The sequence below is a fragment of the Schistocerca nitens genome, chromosome 2 (assembly GCF_023898315.1).
Source record: "Schistocerca nitens isolate TAMUIC-IGC-003100 chromosome 2, iqSchNite1.1, whole genome shotgun sequence".
In the NCBI taxonomy this organism is placed as follows: domain Eukaryota; kingdom Metazoa; phylum Arthropoda; class Insecta; order Orthoptera; family Acrididae; genus Schistocerca; species Schistocerca nitens.
The window spans coordinates 693,873,748-693,900,246 of NC_064615.1; the positions used below are offsets into that span (position 1 = coordinate 693,873,748).

At 40.8% G+C, this 26,499-nt stretch overlaps 1 protein-coding gene across 1 annotated transcript in view; it reads right to left on the reverse strand.

Annotated features, from left to right (window-relative positions):
• The window catches only part of LOC126236849 (leucine-rich repeat-containing protein 15-like), a 149,852-nt gene that overhangs the window by 67,395 nt on the left and 55,958 nt on the right, over positions 1 to 26,499 (reverse strand). Inside the window, exon 2 of the mRNA XM_049946459.1 lies at positions 9,013 to 9,210. Within this exon, the coding sequence (XP_049802416.1) occupies positions 9,013 to 9,210 (198 nt within the window). The remainder of the gene's footprint in view (positions 1 to 9,012; positions 9,211 to 26,499) is intronic.

Consider the following 26,499-nt stretch of genomic DNA (forward strand, 5'->3'; position numbering starts at 1 on the left):
TTATTTTATTTTTACCGTTGGATATACGTTTAATTTTTTGCCCAAAGAAATCCAAAACCATGTTCTGATATAGTGTTTTGTTTTCTCCACTAGACAGTGCCACAATTTCCCCCCCCCCCAAAAAAAATCGTAACACAACACACACAAATGCCATATTAACAAATGGAAATCCACCTGATGATGGAGGTTTAAATCTTTGAAACGCGTCGTGGAGATAAATAAACAGTGACTGTTAACAGTAAACTTGTTGTTTGATTTAATGTCAGTAACAGTCACGGCAAAGCCTAACCTAAAATGTTCGCATTTAAAGGAACACAAATGGTTGCAAAACGAAAGCGTGGACTGTGAACAAATAATGAAGGTGAGAACGAAGTCTATCGCGCCAGAACTTCGAGCTTTCGACGATTTCCACCATCGCCATCGCCAGGAGCAACTGACTGTAAGAGCTGGTGCTGTGGTAGCCTTATATAGTCCAAAGACGGCTTCTGATTCGTCGGTACTTACGTCATGCTGTCGCGGATGGTGTTAATGTCAGTGCTGATGGAAACACCGCTCCCATCGTAGAGTAAACATTGCGTCGAAAATCAGTGGCTCTTCTCTGCATCCAGAGCTCGCTTCCATGCAAAGCTACGATTATATCCACCGCCATAATTACAGTTTTTTCACACATTCTTATTTCTGCAATTTCTTTAATTATAAGAGTCCCGTATGTGGTAACCCGGGAAAAAATTTTCGTTTCGTCAAACAGTATTTTATGTTTGTTTCTGAGGCTGTTCTCAGCAACTGCAAATTTTTCCAGTTCTCAATTTTTAATATGTCGTTGATGTTCTGCACAGTGATCGGAAACGGTACGGATAGACTGACTGATGTAACTGCTCCCGCACTCATATGGGATGTTGGAAAAGCAGATGCTACCCTCTGTTAAGGACAGTTTCGGACCCAGGATTCTTGGGATTTGCAACATCCCATGTGAGTGCGGAAGAAGTTACAATGGTCAGTCAGTTTTCACAGTTTCCGATCACTGTGCAGAACATCAACGGCGTATTAAAAATCGAGAACTGGAGAAAGCTGCAGCTCCCTAGCACAGCCACACAAACAGACATAAATTACTGTTTGACAAAACAGAAGTTTTGTTCCAGGCTCCCACATATTGGGACTCTTATAATTAAAAAGGTTGTGGGTATAAGAATGTGTGAGAAAGCCTTCAACCATGACGGTGGATATAATCCTGGTGGTGCACGGAAGCGAGCTCTGGATGAAGAAAAGAGCCATAGATATTTGTTGCAATTTTGGTGGCGCCACCAGCGCAGATGTTGACACTATCTGCAACAGCGTGACGTAACTACCGACCAATCAGAAGACGTCTTTGAGCTCCATAAGCCATCACAGTAGCCGTTCTGACAGTCGTTGCTCCTGACGATGACGATGGTGGAAATTGTCGAAAGCTCGAGGTCTTACTCTGAATTGAGGCGGCAAGAAGTCCGAGAATGTTTTGGACAAAATACTCAACGTCTAGCAATAAATTACACTCATACAGAGTATTTCTAAAATGAACGTAAAAAATGAGAGGGCTGATGCAGTGAGTCCTAACAAGCAACTTCCACATAGCAACTCATGTCCGCGTCCCTTGGCTTTCAGTGCTAGGTGTCATTCAACAGCGTCTCGCGCCGCCGGGTAGATAGGCATACAACCTGCCATCCGAGTCAACGTGGTAGCAGGTCTGCGTGCAACGTTTTCAATTTCTTTGTGACATCTAGGTAAAAGAGAGGTAGGGTCGGCATTTCACGGCCGTTATTATCAAACAGTTACAAAAACCGCTCAAAATTACGTCGTCCCGCTTGAATGCACGTCGTGCAACGGTATCTGAGTGACTGTCGCACACTTTCAAACACCTCTGGCAAAGGGGGGATTGCATCAAGGGCTACCATAATCCGAGCAATCAGCTCAGCGTCCGTCTCGATAGGTGTTTGGTAAAAAACAGATATCAAGTGTCCCCAGTCGGAAAAATCAAGTGGTGTCAAATCGGGGCAATGTGCAGGCCTCGCCATCGGTCCAATGCACCCTATCTACTCGCAGTTCTCACCAGAGGTCTCATCCAAATGATTTCGCACCGAGTGAGCGACGTGCAAAGATGCACCCCGCTGAGCGGGGCATGTTCCAATAGCTCTGGAAGCTTTTACCTTAATCCTCCATTGCTCGCGACACTCGACATCCACATGATTTTCCCCGCTCTCTTTTGTCAGAATCGGCGGATTGACTTCGCGCCATTTTCAGCACCGTACCTTTCTGTTATCTCTCCATCCATTAGTTTCAGCCATCACTGACTTTCAGTTACGCAAATTGCGTCGGTTATGAAACATTATTATAGCTTGGGAGGACACTGGTCATCCGTACGAGCACTAGTGCTACTATCTGTAACAAAGTAGTGTACATTACGTTATTGCTTTCCTAGCTTCAGTACAACTTTCATATGCGTAATTTTAGACGTATGTAAACTAATAACAGATTATTTGCTTTTTACTAGAATACTTACCTATGAAAAAAGCAAATATTCGCTATACATTTAGTTTGTGCAGTAAATGTGAAGCGCTAAAAATACCTAGGTGAGAATTTATCCGAGATCCTGACGTATGGTTGAAACAGCTGCATGAGCTGAGTTATGAATATCGTGACTCACACAATGAGGTCTGTGTACATGACAGCGGTTATTTTTCAGGAACAGGACAAGAAGTGTCGGAAAATGATGAATTTGAATCACAGGAAGAAGTAATTCACGAGGATGTATTTCTTTTTAGGAAAAAATCGAATATCTAAATGGAGGAAAGTAAACGTCCTACCAATGCTAGAATAAGATATTATAATATTATTACACATTTACCTATATCCAAAAATGAAACTCTTACAACAAAGTTGGAAATAGATATTACGAAGTTAATCTTGAATGAAAATATAACATCCATTATTGCAACATGTACTGATATTTAAATTAATGAAGTTCGTGTAACTTTTCTAGGGAAATGGATGATAAAAAAAGGATGTTATAGAGATCAGAGATTTTATTGGTTTGTAACTTCTGCGTGGATCTCGGGGATGTTCTAGAAAGATTTACCAAAGCTGTGGGATATCTCGAAGGCAACAGACATGAATCATACTACTTATGCATGAGTAAAACCCTATCACGTTGCACTTGAGATGTCCCAGATTTGATAGTATTCTTGACAGAGGTGTTGGCAGAAGGAATGACAAATTGGCTGCTATCTAAAGGCACTGGAACTGCTTACGAAAAATTGGCAAAATATTTATCACCTCGTGTTTACCGCATTACGTTTGTGTATTAAACGTATCATATTTGAATTTAAATAAACACTTCTAAAATCATTGATGTACACCGTTCAGAGAGTCCGGATGCACCGCTGATGTTGTGGATGACACCTGACGCCCGTGCGAGCAACCAGGTCAGAAATTATAGCGCGAGTAATGGAGGGTTAAGAAGATTAAGTATCAGTTTGGCTTCAGTCGTCAGGAGAGCGTGTATGGACCAGACAGATTATTGCCTATCAGACCAGCCCAAACGTTGATGGCGAAACGCTCTTGGTGGCCACAAAGAAAGACGACGTGGGGATTTTCCCGTGCCCACACGTGTTGATTGTGGCTTTTGGACACACCTTCCTTTGTAAGGGATGCCCCATCCGTAAAAAACGTGTGGGAATTCAGGCTGAATAACACACTTCTGAAAAAACCGCTGGCAGAAGTTAATGTGACAAGGAAAATGTTCTGGGTTAATCGCTTGAACTTTCTGAAGGCGGTGAGGGTGCAAATAATTTTCATTCAACACACGCCAGACCGTGAAATGGCTTACATTCATTTCTCGAGCAGCACTCCGAAAACTTGTTGAGAGCGTGTTCTGCAGCAGTGCTAACGCCTCCTCTTCAAATTCTGGTGTATGCGCTGTGAGTACCTTTGCACCTGTATCACAAAATAACTGGACCAGGTTTCGATGTAGGCCCTAAATGCACGTGCGCCATTACGATGCCTTGTCGGTGGACGACTCTCCCCAAGTGCACCTGTCTCTCTTAGGGACCTGTGGATGGCGGTGAACGGGAGTGGATACGACACTCGCCAGTTCAAAACTGCTGAACGTTCAACTGTGGAGCAGCGTGAGCATTTCTGGCCACCGCTCGTAACAACATTGCATGTCTACTCTTTCACTGCAAGAACAGCGCTCCATTTCCTGTACGCTCCGAGCAGTACCAGACACACGATTGTCCCCATTTGTTGATACGCTGACGGAGGGTAAACCATACTGTGCAATGTGCACAGGTGCCGCCCTCTGTGCGACATCATTTCAACCAGGCGTTTGAACTGCAAAAAACAACGCGTTCGCGTCCCAGCAAATGCCGGAAGAAACTCCGTGCTGTCCGGCCTACGGAACCTGCTACCATTTCAACTCTCATGGTGGGCAGTATGTCTACCTCTCCGGCGGCGCGCGACGCTGTTAAGTGTGGCCTTGAGTCGAATGATAAGGGATGTGGATATGCGTTGCTATGTCAAAGTTGCTTGTTACAATCCACTCTACCAGCTTTCTCAGTTTTTACATTCAGTTTAGAAACAACCAACCTGCAGATACGATGGAAGACATAAAATATTTGAACCTATTGTGGGTTCTATTTCATAATCCTAACCGAGGTGGTGGAGCAGTAGCTAGGCATTGGACTCGCATTCTAAAGGAGGGAGATTCAAATCACCGTCTAATCACCTAAATTTAAGTTTTGCGTGATGTACCTAAATCGCTTAAGACCGATTTCCTTCCCCCTCCTTGTCGATTTCGGACTTGAGCCACATCTCTAATGATCTGGTCTTTGTCAGGACGTTAAACTCTTACCTTACTTCCTTCTTCCTACTTTCATTTATTTATCTTTAGCGCTTTCTATAGCACAGCTAACATCAGCTGATATTCTGTGATATGTCAGCACCTATACTCATTCATGATGTCACATATATTATTGACAAATCTCGGGATGGTGTTGCTGAGGAAAACTCTTATTAACGTATGGAATAAATAGTTTTAAATGGAGAAATCGCAGTTAATATGTTCAAAAAATGCAATGCTTATACTAATTCTGTAAGCATTTTAAGGTGTCTACTTGAAAGGCATTTCATCTATTCGAAGGATAGATCCGCAACAGAGAAGCACTGACTGCCATAAACTTGAAAAGAATTTCAAGGGCATCACGAATTCTGACCAAAGTATGCGTTACCAGTTCTCACAGATATTCCACACTGTTCCATGGAGTATCATAACCAAAATAGTTGATGTTTCCTCACAAGAAAAAGTCGCTAGGTGAGAGCCAGTGAGTCGGGTGTTATGCCGCAGAACCACTTTAGCATTTCCACTTGACATGGTTAACAGAATTTAAGAATTCTTATAAGACAACATCTGTAGTCGAATGGTTAGCGTTGCTACCTTCGGTGCGGAAGGACTCGGGTTCCATTCCCAGGACCTCCCCACACTTTTTCAGACCCCGCTTCCACTTTACAGTTGAAACGTCCCCTTAGAAAAATTAATGAATTACTGTGCTGATAAACCCCTTACGTTATTTGATTTTCAAACAGCTGAGCAGAACTGAACGTACTCAGACATTTCGCTTTTTACCTGTTCTGATCAGCACTAAACTGACACACAACATTTTTAGCGCAACGCAATCTGACTTTCAAAAATCCCTACAAAAGAATGGCCCTGACTAACAATAACCTATACCTTTCATGAATCACTTACCTCACAAAAATCTTCGAAAATCTTCGTTACTCGAACTACTGCAATACAGCGAGCACCACTAGTGCCAGCTAAATAAAAGATTCTAACTACTGAAGTCACTAACTGCTGATAGGCATAGTTAGCAAATGAAAGATTTTGATAGAGAACAAACAATGTATTTACCTTAATAGTGTTCAAAAGTCATTTTATATATATATATATATATATATATATATATATATCAGTTCATGACATCCAGTCTTACAAATTTACTGTCTCTGATGGACACACGTCCAGATCATCCGCTCTCAAAACTCCGCCATCTCTCTCCCCACATCCACCACTGCTGGTGGCTCACCTCCAACTGCGCAACGCTACGCGCTGATCACATCCAACTGCCCAACACTACAATGGCGAATATTCCAACAATGCCAATCAGCCACAGACTGCACACAGCACAGCCAGTCTTTTCATTCAGAGCGCTACGTGGCGTTACCAACATAAAAACCTAAACAGCCTACTTACACAGTGAGTTCTTTCACAACTAGTGTCATGGTGTCAATGGTAGCCTGGTCAAAGGCACATGTGACCTTAATCCCACTGCAAGCAGACGGTTCCCAATGGTCACTAACGACACAGATGCAGCAACATATGTCTGGATTTCGTTCGTGGATGATGTTCGGTCGGTCACCGCTTCTCTCACAATATGTCGAACATGACGTGCATCTGTACTATGCGGACGTCCACAACTTCTCCCACATGTGTGGGAATTTTACAAAGACCACTGTTGAAAGCAGCGACAACCAGTGATATACTGCTCAACAAATGCATTTGTCCGTCAGTAAGTCCATCCAGCTTCCTATAGGCCCACAACACGACTCCCATCAAATGGTTGAATCTGTTCAACAGCAGGTCGTACCTGTCGGTGGGCGTGACTATTCCCTAGAACGAATGCTGCTACGACTGTTCAGCTCTAAATTCAACACAGTAACTGCCTACAGAATAAAGACACAAGGTGCGCACTAGGCTTCCCAAACGCCATCCGATCGCCGATGACCATGATAATTGCATCACTAACACTACAAGTCATCAGTATGCACATCTTACGCCCTGGTGCCACTGAACAGAGTCCCTGAGGCTGTTACATTTTTTTTCCGGTTGCATATATCATCAGCATTCTCTGAATAGAACCCGACTGACATATCACCTGGACCGGGAGATTATCCCTCAACGATTTAAAATGTTTCGATACACCAGAGGTATTTACTTTCAGCAGCTGCTCTTCATTAGAAATCTGGAATATTTACTGTATCTTCTTAACGGATGATTGTTGAAACAAGGTGGTTATAATAAGCGGACTAATAATAGTAAGGAGAGCATCCCTCGCTAAATGAAACACTGAGTGTCACTCATCCTAATTTGAGATAAAAAAATTGAGTTCATACTTCTGGAGTAGAGCAAAGTATGAAAGCGAATCAGGAACTGCAGAATAACCAGTAAAGTAGAGAATCGAAGCGTTTGAAATGTGATACTACTGGAGATTAAGTGGACTGATAAGACAACAATCCAGTAGGTTCCCTACAGAATCCACCAGGAAAGAAATTTGCGGGAAATACTGATAAGAATAAGGGGCCAGATGGTAGGACATGTGTTTGTCAGAGATTGGAATATATTCAACAAATGATCGAAGAAAATAGGAGTTAAGTGTTACTCTGAGGGAAGAGGTTGGCACAAGAGGGGAAAACGTGACAGGTCCCAAACGCGAAGTTGCAGTGTCAACAAGCCCAAATATATGCTGCATCTGTCGATGTATGATTACATTAGCTGCCGTCTGAATAAATATGGGTGTGGGGCCCAAACCAACGCACTACGGTTATCTCTTGTGAGGATTAGCTCCCTGCTGTAGACATTCAGCAACAGTCAACAGTATCACCAGAATATGGCGTATAAGTTCTCCGTCGAAATATTATCAGGTTTTAGCAATATCACTTGCAGCAATGGTTAGCAACCTGTGGAATGTGCTGACCTGGGTGTGGAAGGACGTCGAGGGGGGGGGGGGATGGGGGGGAGGGGGGGCGGCTGAGCGATTTATAGGAAGGAGGAAGGGAGGGGGATGGTGCAAAGAACACAGGATAAAACAGAAACATGCGGTCAGGCAGGTCAAAAAATTTATATTCTTATAACAGTAGCGAATGCATTTTTTGTAGAGTTGGCATCATCGGCACTGCCTGGCAAGTCATCAGGTTATTGATGACAATGCATTCTTCAGTCTGCCCATTCTTAACTCAGTTGTACGCCTGCTGTGCTCTGTACAAGAAACTAACATTTTTATCGGTTTTATACAATGAGTGAAAATTTCTGCTAAACGAAGGTTGTATAATCTACAATATATTAAGTATGGGTTCACGCTTACTGACTGGCAGTGCAAATCTAGCAAGATCGCCCTCCACAACTGATATGCGTGCAGCTCCTGATGAAATAAAAGAGGCTGCAATGGAAATGTGATTCATGTACCAGAGAACAGTTTCAACAAATGAGGTTGGAAGAATTTTGGGCCAGTTCACTTCCTGATCACCCAGGAGCGCAAAGGAAACTTAAAAAGTTCTCGTACAGTTCTAATCTACATAACTATATGAGACAGGATTCTCGACACTAGCCATCATGAAAACCAAACATCACAGTCGCCTGAACGTCAAGAGTGGCATTCAATGTACTTTAAGTGGTTTGAAACCAAATATTCAATAGCTGCTTATAGAAAAACAGTTTCAACCGTCTCATTGATGTTCTGAAATTTTCTTGGGACTTTCATCACACAAAAAATGTTAAATTTGAAAAGTGTTGTTCAAATGAAAAGAGTATCATTAGGCATTCAAGTAAGACATTTCCATTTTGGCTACCTAGTCCTCTGAAACACTAATGGGAACACTATTTGGAACCACTGATCTAATGCAACGCCAAAGTAAAACAATATCTCATGAATGGTGTAACGTGCAGGTCCTAGAAGCCTCAAATCAGTATGTATTGATCTCAAACATTAAATTTTTATTTGTATTACTATTATTGTTGATCAATGATGACATAGTCTCATTCAAGTAACTCCATGAATTTTAGGAACAGTGTAAAAACCACTTTTTCAATCTGCTATGTTCAGTTAAACTAATGCCAAAATAAATCTCGTTTGAAAGTTCCCCCCTCCCTCCCCCCCGTCCGCCCAATAACAAAAACTGAAAAAGTGAACAAGAAAATAAAACACTGACCTGACTGAAGGTATTGGGGCCGACAGACTTGAGCTTGTTTCCACTGAAGTCCAGCTCCGTGATGTGCTGACTTACGCAGTCAGGGATTCTGAAAAGCCCGCGTCCCGAGCAGTTGGCTGTCAACAGACCGCGGCTGCATGGGCAGTCGCGGTAGTACCACGAGCAGTGACCAGGGGTCACCAGCAGCGCCACCGCCGCCTGAAAAAAAAAGTTTGAACACACGAGTGATAGCACTGTTTATTGGCGATTTTCATACAAACAGTGTTACCACATTTTATGTCTATATTCGTGACACAAGCAGACTAATGACGTTCTACGAACAGTAAGGTGTCTTGTTAAAAAGGAAAGAATAGGCTTACTATGTTGGTGGAGCGCATCACATTCAGGCCTTCAGGCTAGTCCCGAGGGGACGCGGGCTGGCCGGGTGAAGTGGCGGTAGTTGAGTGCACAGAGAACTCTGTCCCTTTTGTTCTACCCATGGAATTTAAGACATCCAGACATCTAGCAAGATTCCCATCTGACAGGTGTTAACATTTTGTTAATAGTGCGTGACGTAATAAAGCGTAATGTACAGTATGAATTCGCATCTGCTGGTGGGTATCGAGAATTTCATTTATAAGATATTAAGTTCATACAAAACTGTTTGTACATAAACGTCATAGTTCTTGCTTCACTGCTTGCGTTTTATGTGATTAGAATAATTTTGATATTATTTGGCATTAAACAATATAAATCTTATTTTCACTCATTTTTTTAAGTTTATGTAAATAATTTGTATCAGTTAACCGAAGTATTTATTTAATTAGAGTCTTTGGCTAAAAATATAATCATTCCCACCTCTTTCACACTTGATTCGAAGACTGGTGGTAGAAGACGAGTCGTGTGAAGTTGTTTGTAAAGAGTAGGCACGTTTTGCATTTAGTTGGAGTTTCCAGCTCATGGGAGCAGTGGTAAGTTATTTTTTCCAGCCAGTTGTTTGAAGAGTTTAGGTATATAGAAGTTAAAAAATTGAACATCTATGATCATTTCGTAACTATTGATCCATCGAACTTCTACAATCCTGTTACGTTTCGGGTTTCTTCGTATAGGAAAGGAGACAACAATCGTATTCTGAAGACAACGAAGTCAACGTTTACCTGCTAAGTACCATCTACAGAAACTAATTAATGTGAGAATGTCCACTTTTAAAATTCTGAAAATTGAAATACTTCTGCAGTCAGATTTGTCAATAGTAGTTTGATCTTTTATTGAAAGTGGACATGTCGCAAGTATGAACGTAAGAAAAACGAGTTTCATTCGCACAAATTTCAATTCACGGCGAAAAGAATACTATATTCTCTGTAAAAAAAATAATGACAAAGTGTAATACCAGGCACTCGATCCACAGGGAACTGACTTCCTTCTGTTGCGAGTTGTTCACCCCTCCTGATTACTGAGATGGCTGCTATGAACAGAACAAAGGAAGGTGAGAAAAGAAACAACTCTTGTGTCGCACATGCCTTCTTTATTGCTTTCTTCGACCTATTGCTAACAAGCTGGCCATGAAGCACATCTGTACTCTTTGAGATAATCAAATCCCCTTTGTGTAATTAACAAAAGCTGAAGCACTGTTTTGCTTCACGTAACCCAGCACTCAAACTTTAACGACAGGAGACTCTTTCGTGTAGTACCCTGAAACAAACCAGACAGGTCACTTCAGTTAAGCGCGTAGCGTATAGAAACAAAGTTCGACGCTAAATAGATGGCTGGAAACGTTGTAGAGAACGAACGTTACGACTGCAACTAATGTGAACTCAAGCCAGTACCAATGAACATAGCCTAAGTCGTCTTAAACACATTCAGGGTGCGAATAGAAAGTCCAGGTGTAGAAAGTAAGCAGAGTATTATAGGTTTACAGACAGAGGTCTCAGCAAGATGTGAAGTGCCGACCCAGCCACCAGGGTGGGCTTTTATTTCCTGTAGCATGCCAAAGGCAGTCCCCATGAAAGGTGTTGCAATTGCGAGAAGTGGAACAAACTTTACACATACAATATCACTACCACTCTTTGCGTCTCCCTCCACATCGCTGGAGATGGAGTGATGGGATATTAGAACTTTGGTAGCAGGGAACTTCGGTGCTTTTTACATTATGTAAGAATAAAAAGCACCAATCTGTTGGCATCGAATACCGCATAACTTAACAAGGGTTCCTTCCCAGCAACCATGGACATTGCTGAGCCTGTGTACCTCAATGCAGAAAGCAGTACCGTAAGTGCAGCCACAACGGAGGGATATCTGTGGAGGTGCCAGACTATCCTGTGGTTCTAGAAGAGGGGCAGCAGCTTCTTTAATAGTTGTAGGGGAACAGTCTGGATGATTGACTGATCTGGTCTTATAAGATTAGGCAGTATGGGCTCGCAGTGCTGGTACCACAAACGGCTGGAAATAAAAACTGCATGCGTTACTTTTTCCCAAGAGCTTGTAGCTCTACTGTATGGCTTATTGATGATATCCTCTTGTGAAAAATATTCCGGAGGTAAAGTAGTCTCCATTCAGATCTACGGTGGGGACTGTTGATGAGGATGTCATCATCGGGAAACACAAAACTGGTGTTCTATGGATGGAGCACGGAATTCTGATTTCTCAGTCAGGTGGGTAGGTTAGAAATTTAACAAGAGAAATGGATAGGTTAAAGTTAGACACAGTGGTAAATAGTGAAATGCAATGCAGGAAGAACAGGACTCCTAGTCAGGTCAGTATTGAGTTGTCAACACAGAATGAAATAGAAGTGATGGAAGATTAGACTTAATAATGATTAAGAAAACAAGATGTAGGTAAGCTACTGTAAGAGCATAGACAGTGGTAGATTGTGCCCAAGATAGACATGAGGCCGACACTCACCGCAGAAGTACGAGTTTATATACCAAACAGCTACGTAGATGACGAAAACACTGGAAAACTGTATGATGAGGTAAAAGAAATGATTTAGTCAGCAAAGGGAGACGAAAATGTAATTTTTATGAGTGACTGGGATTCCGTAGTTGCCGAAAGAAGAGAAGGAAAAAACAATAGGTGAACATAGGTTGGGGAAAGGAACGAATGAGGAAGCCACCTGGTAGAGTTTTGCTTAGAGCACAATTTAATCATCGCTACCACTTGGTTTAAGACTCACGAAAGAAGGTTGTATACGTAGAAGAGGCCTGGAGACTCTGGAAGGCTCTAAATTGATTAAATAGTGGTAAGATAGAGATTTCGGAACCAGATCTTGAATTACAAAACGATTCCATGGTCAGACACGGATCTAACCATGAAGTATTGGTCAAAAACTGCTTATTAAAGCAAGAAATTGCAGCTAGATAGGAATTTAAGGAGATGGGATCTGCATAAACTGAAGGAACCAGAGGTTGTTACGAGTTTCAGAGGGAGCATTAAGCAAAGTTGGACTGAAACAGGGAAAGGCATTCAACGGAAGACGAATGATTAGCTTTTAAATATGAAATAGGAATGACACCAGACTTTCACATAGGGAAAAGACAAGACCTAGTAGAAATTCCCGGATAACACAGGAGATACTGAATGTAATCGAAGAAAGAAGAAAATAAAAAGTGCAGCATGTGAAGCAGACGAAAGGAAATCAGACTCTAAAACATGAGATTGACAGAAAGTGCAAAATGGGTAACCAGGAAAGGCTAGAGGACAAATGCAAGGCTGCAGAAGCGTGTATAACTAAAGGAAAGATAGATGCTGCCTACAGGAAGATACATAGAGCTTTTGAGAAAAGAGAAGCAGCTGTATGAACATCAAGAGCTCTGGTGACAAAGAAGAAAAACTAAATGGTGGAAAGAAAATATGTGGAGGGTCTGTATAAGGGGAACAACCATGAGGAACAATATTGTACAAAGAGAAGAGCAAGTAGGTTAAAATGAGATCTCAGATATTGAAACGTCCCCTTAGAAAAATTAATGAATTACAGTGCTGATAAACCTCTCACGTTATTTTATTTTCAAACAACTGAGCAAAACTGAACGTACTCAGACATTTCTCTCTTTACTTATTCTGATCATCACTAAACTGACATACAATATTTTTTTAGCGCAACGCAATCTGACTTTCAATAATCCCTACAAAAGAATGGCCCTGACTAACAATAACCTATACCTTTCATGAATCACTTACCTCACAAAAATCTTCGTTACTCGAACTACTGCAATATAGCGTGCGCCAATACTGCCAGCTGAATAAAAGATTCTAACTACTGAAGGCACTAACTACTGATAGGCATCGTTAGAAAATGAAAGATTTTGATAGAGAACAAACAACGTATCTACCTTAATAATGTTCAAAAGTCATCATATATATATCAGTTCATGATAGCCAATATTACAAATTTACTCTTTCTGATGGACACACGTCCAGATCGTCCACACTCAAAATTCTGCCATCTCTCTCCTCACATCCACCACTGTTGGCGGCTCACCCCCAACTGCGCAATGCTACGCGCTGATCACATCCAACTGCCCAACACTACAATGGCAAATATTCCAACAATGCAAACCAGCCACAGACTGCACACAGCACAGTCAGTGATCTTCATACCGAGCGCTACGTGGCGTTACCAACATAAAAACCTAAACAGCCTACTTACAATATGATATTGCGAGAAAAATTTGATGAGCGCTGAGAGTTCCAAGCTGAAAAAGGCCCCTGGACTGAAGACGACATTGCCTCAGAGTTATTGAGATCCTTGGGACAGCCAACCATGATAAAATTATTCCACCTGGTGTGTAACATATAAGACAGGTGAAATATCTTAGACATCAGGAATATTGTAATAATTCCAGTTCCAAAGAAGGCAGCTGTTGACAGATATGAATACTGCTGAACCATAAGTTTAATAAGACTTGGCTGGAAAATACGGACACGATTATTTACAGCAGAATAAAAAAAAAGTGGTAGAAGGTGGCCTCGAGGTAGTTTAGCTTGAGTTCCCAAGAAATATAAGAACGTGCGAGGTAACACTGTCTCTACGAATTAACCTACAAGAGAGGTGAAGAAAGATAAACCTACGTTTGTAGCATTTGAAGAAAGCTTTTGGCGATGTTGATTGGACTACACTCATTACGATTTTGAATGCACTGAGGATTAAATTCAGGAAGTAGAAGATTATTTGTAACTACTACAGACACCAGATTGCAGCTATAGGATTCTAAGACATGAAAAAGAAACTGCAGTTTAGAAGAAACTGGAAATAGGGTTGCAGCCTACCCCGACGTTATTCAAGCTATGAACTGAGCAATCTGTGAAAGATACGAAGGAGAAATTTGGAAAGGGAATTAAAGTTCAGTGAGAAGAAAAAAAATGTGAGACCTGAAATGCACTTCAGTAACGATTACGAATAACCATGAGGTGTGTAAGGAAATGACGACAGTGAAAATCTGTACCGTACTGGGACTCCCACTTTACACAAGTCGCCGCCTTAACCGTTTTGACTGTCTGTGCGCGATATACACCACGGTGGTCAGACCTTGGATTTCCTACGGGGCCGTAGTATGGTGGAAGAAGGTGGAAACAGCGGGTTGCAGGTAATGAGCTTTCTAAGGTGCAGGCCCGCTTAGCCATAACACACGGAATTAGCAGCACACCAACCGAGGGATGTAATCCATGCTGGACATGACTCCACTACACATTTCGGTCGAGATGGAGGCAGCAGCTGGGGCATAACTTCCATATATCGTCGTTCCTGTGTCACAAGCTGTACTATTGGGAAGGTTATGTAATTCCCGTAAAGGGGTGGACATTTAAATTGTACGTCGCTGCCTGGAATCGGCGGGTAAATACGATACTACAGTGCCTGTGTTGTTAATAAGAACGATGCAATGTTCCTTCAGACATGCGTGCATACATTTCATGTATTTCATAACGGCTGTAGTCGCCGCAGTGCCCGTTCCTTCGAACATGTAAACACCTGCGAATGAACAATACATTGTTCTTCTTAACTACACAGGCATTGCAGTATCGTATTTATGCGCTGATACAAAGCAGCGAATTTCAATTAAAATGTTCTCCACTGAGCAGGAATTACACAAGGTGCGTACGTGTACAGTTTGTGATGCAGTAACGACAACATGCGGATGTTTGGGTCTAGCCGCGGGCCGGGCACGGATAGCCAAAGCGGTTAAGCGGGGAATCCGGGGTCGAATCCCAATCCGGCACAAATTTTCACTGTCGTCATTCCCTTATACAGCTGATGGTTGCTCGTTTTCACTACTGTGAATCCATTACAAATATTTCTTAACAGCTGTAGTGGCCGCAGTACCTTTTCCTTCAGACATGCATGCATGCTCATCGTCCTTCTTATGAAAACAGGCACTGTAATACCGTAAAAATCCGTAAGGTTTCCCCATGATAATGTAACTCTGTCAGAGACAGCAAAGGATTTGGAAGAGCAATTAAACAGAATGGACATTGTCTTGAAAAAATATTATGAGATTGACATCGACAAACGTAAAACATGGCAAACGGAGTGCAGTAGAATTAAATCAGGCGATTCTGAGAGAAATAGAGGCACTAAAAGTAGATGATGTGTTTTGAAAAGTAGATGATATGTTTTGATATTTTAGCAATTACCCCCAAAGTATAGAGGATATAAAATGCAGGTTGGCAACAGCAAGAAAAGCATTTCTGAACTAAAAAAAAACTTTGTTTTCTTCCTTACGACAGGTCTTGTCATGCGGGAAGCCTCGTCAAAGAGATCCACCGCATGAGCGTCTAGGGAAGTGATTCCAGTGGTGGTTTCCAGTTGCCTTCCACTGATGAGCATGGAATGATAATGAGGACAACATAACACCCAGTCCCTGATAAAAGAAAATCTCCGACCCAGCCGGGAATCGAACCGAGGCCCCTTGGCGTGACAGACCGCCGCGCTGACCACTCAGCTATCTTTTTTTTTATCTCATTTTGTTCGCTTGTGTTCGTTTCATTTTTTTATTACAGAGGGCAGCTAACCCTCTGACCGAACACGCTGAGCTACCGTGCCGGCATTTTCATTTTGTTCGCTTTTGTTCGTTGCATCTGATTGGGGTGGACGTCGTAAGACATCCGTTTAAGGTCGTTGTTGATCGATTAACTCAGTTTTTTTATTACAGTGGGCAGCTAACCCTCTGACCGAACAAGCTGAGCTACCGTGCTGGCACTATCGGGGCGGACTCTGAACAGAGGAAACTTCCTAAAATCTAATAATAATTTAAACGTTAGGAATTCGTTTCTTAAAGTATTTGTCAATAGCGTAGCCTTGTGTGGGTGTGAAACGTGGACGATAAGCAGTTCAAGCAAGAGAAAAGATCTTTTTGAAAAGTTTCGCTGTGGAAGAAGGATGAAGATTAGATGGGTAGATCGAATAACAAGTCAGGAGGTGTTTCCCTGTTGTACTGCCACTCGCAGTGGCGCCATGATTCAATATTTCTTCGTTAATTTATAAAAACGATTGCAACCTTTACTCCATCCGACGACATGCCTTAAACTGTAAGTCGATATTGTTTCATTCTAGTTACAGTTATCAATTCTAGATAATCAAACGGAACGAACATCGTTTTTTTGTACCGTTTTAAAATTTCTGAGTGTTTGGAGATGATGTACGGCGGGCTGCTATGTGAGGCGTGACGGGATACCTCCGCGGTAGATCACAAATGCAGTGTTTCGTATTGGAATCGTGATACAGTACATAGTTTCAAATTTCAGGATAGTTAAAAAAAGTGAACTCTCTGCAGAGTTGAATAATACTATTTTGTAACACTGGTATTGTAACTAAGAATGTAAAACAGGAAAAATGTTTCCATTACTTGTAAATAAAAAAATGAACAAATAGCAAACTTAGAGCACTGAAAGTCATTCGCCTTTATCCAGAATCACAATCAGCTGCTACAAGATATATGGGTGGTAGCCAACAACTGGTGTCTGTTTACAAACAAGAAGAAATTACGAGGTCTGCCTGTAAGCAAATGCTAACGTATCTCTGTGCGCAGTTGGCCTTGAAGTGGAGGACCTTCCAACTGATCATGGCCAGCGCCGTGGAATTTTAGAACTTCGCCGTCACTGGCGCGCTCTTATCAGCAAGGCCCTGCTTGGACCACGTGTTGACTACAAGCTGGGGTCCGACGAACTGCGAGCATTGGTGCTGACGTTGTCGTCCACGTGACACTATGCGATCTTAACGTGTTGAAAACAGAGAACGAGGTTATATTTAAAAAATTCTATCATTTCATCACTCTTTGTCATTACAGCTGGGCTTATAGAGACAGAATCCGTTTAACTTCTGGAGAGGGGCGGTGCTGAGGAGGACAGCCGTTCAAATCCCCCATCCCCTCCTCCTTCCCCCCTCACCCCGCAATAGAGTTTCGCTCTACTGGAACTACGAAACTTTTGGTACAGTACATAACGACGTAGTAAATGGTATAATTATCGGTAGTATTGGTAGCATTGGTAGGGAAAAAAACCATAAATGAATGTGTGAGAGAGAAACTGAGTGCCGACGACTCCTCTTTGTTTTTTGGTTTTGCACATAAATAGAAGTGCACGTTGTTCAGTGTTAGTTCATTGTGTATTCTACATCCTTACAAAATATAAATTGCATTTTATTAGTAATGTAACCAAAGAAATTGCTTTTCGTGTAAGTACAATTTACACACACACATAAAAATATCTGTCTAATTATTGTTATTATTGTTGTTATTTTTTCTGAACAGAACGTTCCAAAGGCATTAGCTTGCTGTTATTACTGACAAGTGCGAAAGTTGTTTATGAATAACAGAAACTTGTTTTATATAAGCTCGACGAAGTATTGAAGCGATCTTTGATATTTCTTGTTTTGCTTTTTTTTAATTTTACCTTTTTATTAAGGAGATTGCATTTTCTAGCGCTAAATGATAAATCAATACTGTTTTAATATCTTTACTACAACATCCCTCTGTTTCATACGTGAATGGAGTGGGAAGAAACCGTAATAACTGGTGCAATGGGACATACGCTATGTCATGCACTTCCCAATAGTTTGCAGAGTTTAGATGTGGATGTAGATATCAACAATTTTCGGATAAAACCAGAATTAAACATCGACGGTTTCAATTGTGCTATAAACAGTCTATTTCTAAGTAACAGGGTGGGGGCCAACAATGCAGAACAAAAATATTTTGTGGGTTACGTGGCTCTTTATACAGTCCTAACTCAGTTTCCTAGACGGTTCACTGCTTCCAATTTCTAGCCGAACCTAGTAAGACCTTGATCGAATATGCAAACAAAGCGATCGAACTGAGGTAACGCGCGATAGATATGCAACGCACCTAACGTACAAGTAACGTGGTTATGACCTGAAGTGACCAGCACTATTAGGAAAATTACCGTAGTCTACACGTACTTACGATAGTTCAAATGGCTCTGAGCTCTATGGGACTCAACTGCTGTGGTCATCAGTCCCCTAGAACTTAGAACTACTTAAAGCTAACTAACCTAAGGACATCACACACATCCATGCCCGAGGCAGGATTCGAACCTGCGACCGTAGCAGTCGCACGGTTCCGGACTGCGCGCCTAGAACCGCGAGACCACCGCGGCCGGCTACGATAGTTCACCGTAGCCTACAGTAGTTCTACAAATATGCCGCCTGAGTATACAGTATCCATAATTAGGTTTTTTTTAATTTACCCTAAATTGCTAAAGCCGAGATGTCTCCTTTGAAAGGGAAGAACCAATTTTCTTCTCCAGTTCGAGCTTGTGCTCAGTCTCTAATGACCTCGTCATAACCAAGACGTTAACTCCTAATTTACCTATCTTCTTTCTGGGAAGGATGAAAAGTGCCGGCGGGGGGGGGGGGGGGGAGGGAGACAGAGGGGAAGTTGTAGATCTAATACATGGAACGTCCACCATTCCGAGCTTCATTTAAATGACTGAGACAAAACGTCTGCTTGTAAAATACACTGATTGACAATTGCTAAGGAACAAGTGACGCTTGCTAAGGAACAGCTGCCAGTTGCTACAGAACAACCGAAAATTTCTACGGAACACCCAACCAATGATAGTAAAATGACATTTAGAGGGCGGGAGGCGTTAACCGCAGCAAAGCCTTTCCTCGAACGCTCTGTATGCATTCAACAGTTCATGTATTACGGTGTTTGACGAAGGTTACTGTGGAACAAATTAGTGCCGCAATCCGTGTGAGACAGCAACACGTCTGAAAGACATAATACGAGAGCTCGCGATCAAGTACGAGCAGCTGGACGTCTCGAAACCGGAAAAATTGTCACTACTGTGGCCGCGGTAATGGGTGTGTCCAAAAGTGTCATCGCGCGATTCAAAAAGGCCGCTGAAGGTGGATATGCTATGCGAAAGCATCGAGGTAGTCGTAGGCCCAGCACCAGACTGCAAGAGGATCGAAATGTAGCCCTAGTGGCGAAAAGGACAGAGCCCTTGCAATTGCTACCGGTACATGTGTCACTGACAGAACCGTTTTGCGATGACTGAATTAGGCTGGTTTGTATGCTCGGAAACCTGTTAAATGCACCGCTCTTCAGCCAAGTTTGTCGATAAGGAGTTCGTTGTTGATTTGTTGATAGGGTTGTCATATCTAGCCGGGACCGCGGGGGCCGGGGTGGGGGGGTGGGGGGGGTGTAGAAATGAAGTAAAAAATCTATTTAATGAAATTACTTTTTATTTTGTTGCGACAGTAGTTAGTACACTACATTTTTCGGAAATTTCCACGTCTTTCATCAAGTCTTTTTTCCCTTTTACATATTTATAAAACTCCATGCAAATCATCCTGTAGTTAAACTGGTAATGTAAGATTTATTCCACAGTCCCTGTCAGCAACCGTTTTCTTTCATCAGTCCTCTGGACCGAAATCAGCGAAAATACTCTTTCCACAGTAGCTTTGAGTGCGGTAACGGAAAACAAATACTCGCATAATTTTAGCAGTTGGCATTTGTGTTCAGGATTTTCGGTTTCCTTAAAACACTAAATCCACCTTTCTCCCACAGTGTTTAGACTTCCATTCTTGCGAGTCATCTTCAGTTTCTAAAAAGTTTCTTCAGATACATATATTCCTGAAAACAATTGTCGTCTTATATTTTCATACCATTTGTTAACCAGTTATATAATAGTGTTTTGAATCGTCACCCAGTATGGGGTTTCCGATAGAGTCATCCAATCAAATACTTAATATTTATTAAAAGAAACATATCTCTAAGTGATTGAATGCTATGGTATCGAAAGCCATTATCTCTTCCTCAAATTTCTGAATGAAATTAATTATTTTTTGGTTAGGGTTCTCATACTTCAATTTGTTCAAATTCATCTTGGTTTGCATGCCAATAGAATTGGCAATTTTCCTTCCATTCACACATCTTTGAGTGTTGATTAATATTTTTTTTTTATTTCAATTATAGAGACTTTATTCTTCTACAAGCTTTTTACATTTTTTTCAAACACAGTCAAGTCTGACTGCAGAAACATGTAAATTTCACTGTCCGGATTACCGAAAAAAATCTAATATTATTTTAGGTGTCCTGTCTTCGGCGTCAAAAAATTGTTTTAATGAAAACCAAAGCTTAACAATTCTCTCAGCTACGGGCGTTAACGACAGCTATCATGTTTCTGAGCGAGATAGAAATGTCTGATGACTGACATCAACGTATAAAGAGATCCCTTTTAAATATTTTCACGACGTTTATTTCAGTGTTGACAGTTAAGACTCCAGTAACGCTTGATAGAGTGTTCTGCAGAATATGGCTAAGACATCAAATTCCTTCTACATTTCTTCCTAGTTCTTCTTTAATTTGGTGAAACACATTCCGCTGGGCGCGTCGATTAAGTCATCAGAAGTTGGTATTGGTATTGTCTCCACAAAAAGCGATTAATTTATCTAATGGAATCTGCAGTGCCTAGACAGAACTTTTCAACTGTCTCCGATGTTTCGTTAATCAGTGAGTCAGACTTCAACAGATTCTGTAGCATTCCGTCAGTTTTAGTAACTTATTGAACAACTAAAGAAAACGTATTTTCAGTCTTGGTTCGATGTGTCAGTGCCTATGTCGCAAGATGAAACTTCTTGCAATTGTTTTATGCATTCGGACATGGAGTGTAGTGCGAGAATATTTTTAAGAATCTTTGTAGCTTTGATACTGACTGTACACTGCTTTGCGGCGACTTGGAGTCGGGATCCACTGCAGCATTCAGTTTGACGGTACAGTCAAAAGAACTGAAGGACTGATGATGCCTGACAACTTTATAACCTGTTGCTAGTTCTGTAGCAGCAACGAGCAATTCTTCCTGGGTATCTTAATCACGAATGTATAAATAGTCTTTGATGTCGATGCTACTACGGATCTATTTCTATGATTCTTCGTAGAAATGTGATGCGTCACATGTGCATTACTTCCGTGAGTTACTGAGATGAAACAGCGACTAATCTCACACAACGCTTCCTCATCCGTACGTCCTTTCTTGACAAAAGATCACTCTTTTGTGCAATCATCCAAAAAGTGACACTTCTCTTTCCATGCTTAGGCATTTTCGTAGGCTATGATACGATAATTTTATTAGACGGTGAGCAGTCGACAATAACACTTTAGTCACCGAAGTACACGTCACTATACTCTTCACACCCTATATATCCGCAGTAAACACTTCCAACAATACTAACTTCCATTTGCTGTTCGTATTAAGTTTGGAGAGAATCGTTTTATCAGATTACTATTCAAATGCAAAGTGCCTGAATCTTCTGCGTGGCCCTGCTTAAATAGTTCCAGCCCCGTACTACAGGAGAAGTCTGGTATTTTCTCGAATGATGGCTCTAGATAGTCGATACAGAATACACAACGTGCAACGTCATCTGTGAGACGACCTTGTCAACACAAACTTGTTGACACAAATAAAACTAACAGAGGCTGCATTTACATGTTGCGCTAACAGATGATGTTACATCAGTACTTGAACCAAGCTCGAAACAGTATTTTGCAAAATCAGGATAAAATTGGATCTTGTGAGAATGTCGGACAAAAAGGTCCATAACGGTGATGATCCCCTATAAATCTGGATGGATGACACTCCTATGTAAGGTGAACACTGGTTGTGATCAGCAACAGTTGTCCAGAGTGATGTTCTCTGACGAATTCCTCTTTCAAGTGGCAAGTGAGTCTGGCCACCAGTTGGTGTGGAGAGAGAGGGCACACGCTATGCATGACAGAATGTTCATGAACGTCATCGGTATGGCCTAGGCGTTATGGTGATGGCAGGCATTAAGCACAATGGACAACCATCACTGCATGCCTTAGCTGGGGTGTAACAGTTGATTTCGACTGCATCCGAAGTCACATATAGAATATTCATTTACTAGATACTGATGTCCAGTTCTGATACATACACACATATACACAATTTACTAGCAAATGCATGCAACCATGGATACAAACAATACCAAAAATAATTAAAAAAAAACATCCAAAGGTGAGTAAAAATGACCTAAAACATTACTGCACTATACTTAATGCAATATTTACCCAAATGCGTTTCTATTAAATGTTCTTAAACTTTTTATATGTTGAGAGCTACAGAAAAAAGTTAAGATCTTAAAACTATACAATTCATGGTGAGGGCCTTATTAGAAAATGGAAAAAAATCGAATCTTCTCATAGCCAAACCTTATACATATGTTTTTCCTACATCACGAAATTGTATACTTAATTTCATCTCTCAGTATATGGTAGAGACCCTTTTTATTAACTAGTTTGGCTGTAAGTAAAGTAAAGTAAGAAATAATTGAATTGTTTTTAAACTGAACATCTCGTATTTCACTACGAAAACGAAAAAAATTGCTGTGACCTTTGCATTTAAAGATATGTACTTGTAAGTTGGAAGTATTTTGCGATCCGAATTGTCAACGCAGTGTAAAATTTTCAGTTGTAACTCACAGTCTGCTTATAAAAATAAACCCATTGCAATGTTTTCTATAAATACTGGCAGATTTTTGTCGCCAGCAATCCAATCTTCCGTTAGATTATTAGGCGAAATCGACGTTTGCCGTCGGTCCTAAGAATGTGATAAGAAACAGTATTATTTAAAATGGTGCGTCTGTAAACTTGATTATTATACATATCACACATAAAGTCTGCAGATCGGAAGAATACCAGATTATCTACGAGAATCAGCAGTTGCAGCAAAGAAGAAAAGAAGAAGATAAATACTTCGCTTAATTTACACCCCCGTCTGATGAACTATACGCAATATTCGCTGTTGTCACGAACTGCGACAAATTCCTTTACGCTTCAGCAGATTTTTAAATGGTGTAACGTTACAAAGTGGCGGAGGAGCTTGGATTCGTAATGAGCCAGACTGCAGTGTTGACACTAATTTCAAGTTCCAATGGACGATGGATGCTCACAATAAGACAAGGAATGTAATCTCTATGAGAAATTGACGACAACACCTGTGTGGAAGCCGCCAACAGCTGACTATACGTAACCTTGTTACCACAGCCGACCCATAACCTGATTCGCACGCCATGGTTTCCACATGTCAGAAGCCAGAAGATATTTGGAAACACATTTCTTTAATGCCAGCAGCAGCGCAAACTTAATAAAGTAAGAGGTGTGAAAAAAGATGAATAGCAAATCTAATTTATATTTGTTTATTTTGAGTGATACAAAACTACCGTATGTGACGAAGTAAATAGTGGAAACCGAAATAGGGAGGGAGGCGAAGATAAGCTATAAAATATAGTTAATTTAACTGACAATCGATCAGAAAGCAGGGATGCAATGTGTGAATAGAAGCAGTGTTATGAAACTGGACATCGGTTCACTAACAAGAAAGCCACTAATGGTGGAAACAACTTAATTGAAATAATAACCAAATTTAATGAGTCAGCCACCAAACAGTATCAAAAGATTGATCAACAGGGTCTATAGCTTGCTCAAAAGCTTGATCAAAAGGAGAGAAAGCTTGGCAGATCAGAGCAAACTATAGAAAAACAAAATGAGGACCATAAAGATTTTCGGAAGGAGTTAAATACAGTCAAAATAGATATTACTAATGTCACCAGATTTATTGAAAATGTAGAAAAAGAATTCATTGGATTTAAAAAATTTGTCAGAATCGAAAACTAGAAGTTTGACACTAGATTAAATTTGATTAACAAAAATGTAGAGAAAGTAAATAACGACCTCTCAGCTGAAGTTGACAGGCAAGATAAAAATAATAAAATTTTGAATGGTAAAATAAAAAGGAGACAAAAATTTTAAATTTTAAATATGTATAGCATGAAAAACATTAAAATTCTGAGATTTTAACTATAAAATGCACTATTGATATATGTGCAACTAAAGTTAGTCATGTTCAAAAGAAAGTTGATTAAATTGAGGAAAGTGTGGTTATCAAAGTTTATAGTTCCAATAACAATAGTGGCTGGGGCAACACCAATATAAAAACTTTCCCTAGTGAGAACACGACCCATCCTGTGGATTGACAATATCATGTCAAAAAATTTCTGGATGGTAGAGCACTTTCCTGGGCAAATCAACACGTCCAAACAGATATGACTTTTGAAAAAGCTTTCTTAAGCAAATTCTAATCGGACACAAAACAGGCAAGAATTAAGACAGTGTTTTTAGATGGTTCATGTTTTAGGGAAGCCAATGATACTGAGAAAAAGTTATATGAAAAGCCATTAGAACAGTGGTACATCTGAACAAACCTCTAGATGAATTAATACATATTGACACTTTAAAAAGACATTTACCACATGAAGTTCAATGGGGTCTGGTTTATGAGCCAGACGATTCAACAGAGCAATTTCTTAGTTGTATTGACAAACAGGTTACGGCCTGGGAAGCGAATGGTAGGCAGAGAGAAGAGTATAGGGAACCCAGGCGCAATCATAATGGAGTGGCTAATGAGCCACCATGATGAAAGCAACAGAAAAAGTGTTTTGAATAATGATAGCTCTGAAAGTACTCAATGTTATGAATATAGTCTTCAGAATTTATTTAATGATGTAAATTTTAAGAATTTTTGTGAACCTTTGTTAGCTGACATAAATTGTGATGAAAAATTAAGTCATGTACTTAATGAGCATAAAATTTATGATATTAATTATATTTTTAGTGACACTCGTGATGTGTATAATGACGGTGATGTTTTTGAAGCTGTTAGTGATGACGATGATTTGCTATATGAAAAATTAGATGGAATGATTTGATTGGAAATAAAAGTTAGTGATATGTATGTATGTTTTTCAAGCTGTTAGTGATGATGATTTGCTATATGACAAATTAGATAGGATGATTTAGGAGGAAATAAAAGGTAGTGATACGTATGATAATGGGAGTGCCATTATTGGTCTTGATAATGATGGTGATGATGATGATGTAGGTACAGATAGGAATGTACATGATAATCCAATCGTTCCAGTTGAAATTAGTGAGATAGTGTCCAAGTTCAAATGGTTCAAATGGCTCTGAGCACTATGGGACTTAACTGCTGTGGTCATCAGTCCCCTAGAACTTAGAACTACTTAAACCTAACTAACCTAAGGACATCACACACATCCATGCCCGAGGCCGGATTCGAACCTGTGACCGTAGTAGTCACGTGGTTCCAGACTGTAGCGCTTTTAACCGCACGGCCACTCCGGCTGGTTAGTGTCCAAGTGGTCACATAAAGTCAAAAGAGAGGAATTGCTTAAGGACAGATCAGAGAAGCTTACTACTGAGTATTTTGATAAATCTGTATAACATAGTGAGGAAGAAGGGATAGTGGGTGTAATTCATCAGGAGTTTAGACCAGAAAGTAAAGATAATTGTAAAGCATATGTTGAATCGAACTGCAATATCAGAGTTGAAACTATACTGAAAGTAGTGCCCCCATTGAAAATGAGGAAGATATGTGCTTCAGGGAGATTGAGGAGGTCTTATTATATAAAAGGTAAAATATACGTAACAATGAAATTCAAGGGAGCCCATATATACATGTCCAATTGCATAACTTTAAACGAAACTGCCTGACAGATATTGGGAGTCCGACTTTTGGGGTCTCTAGTAGGAAACTGAGAGATAAAACAAAAGAGATTGTCAATTTTACTGAATTCCCTGTAACTGGGGTTAAGCCAAAGGGCGCGACAGGGAGAAATAGTAAACTATAATTACCAAACAGGTTCTTCTATGATTTAAAATAATTAATGGGATAGAGTTCACACAAGGGTGCCTATTGTTGCAAGACCTGAATGAATATCTAATATTATGTATAGACTGGATAACAAAAGCTAACCCACCAGGGTAGCCGAGAGCACTAACGCGCTGCTTCCTGGACTCGGGTAGGCGCGACGGCCCCGGATTGAATCCGCCTGGCGTATTAACGACAAGGGCCGGCATGCCAGCCAGCCTGGATGTGGTTTTTAAGCGGTTTTCCACATCCTGCTAGGTGAATACCGGGCTGGTCCCCCAGTTCCGCCTCATTTACGTGACTCGC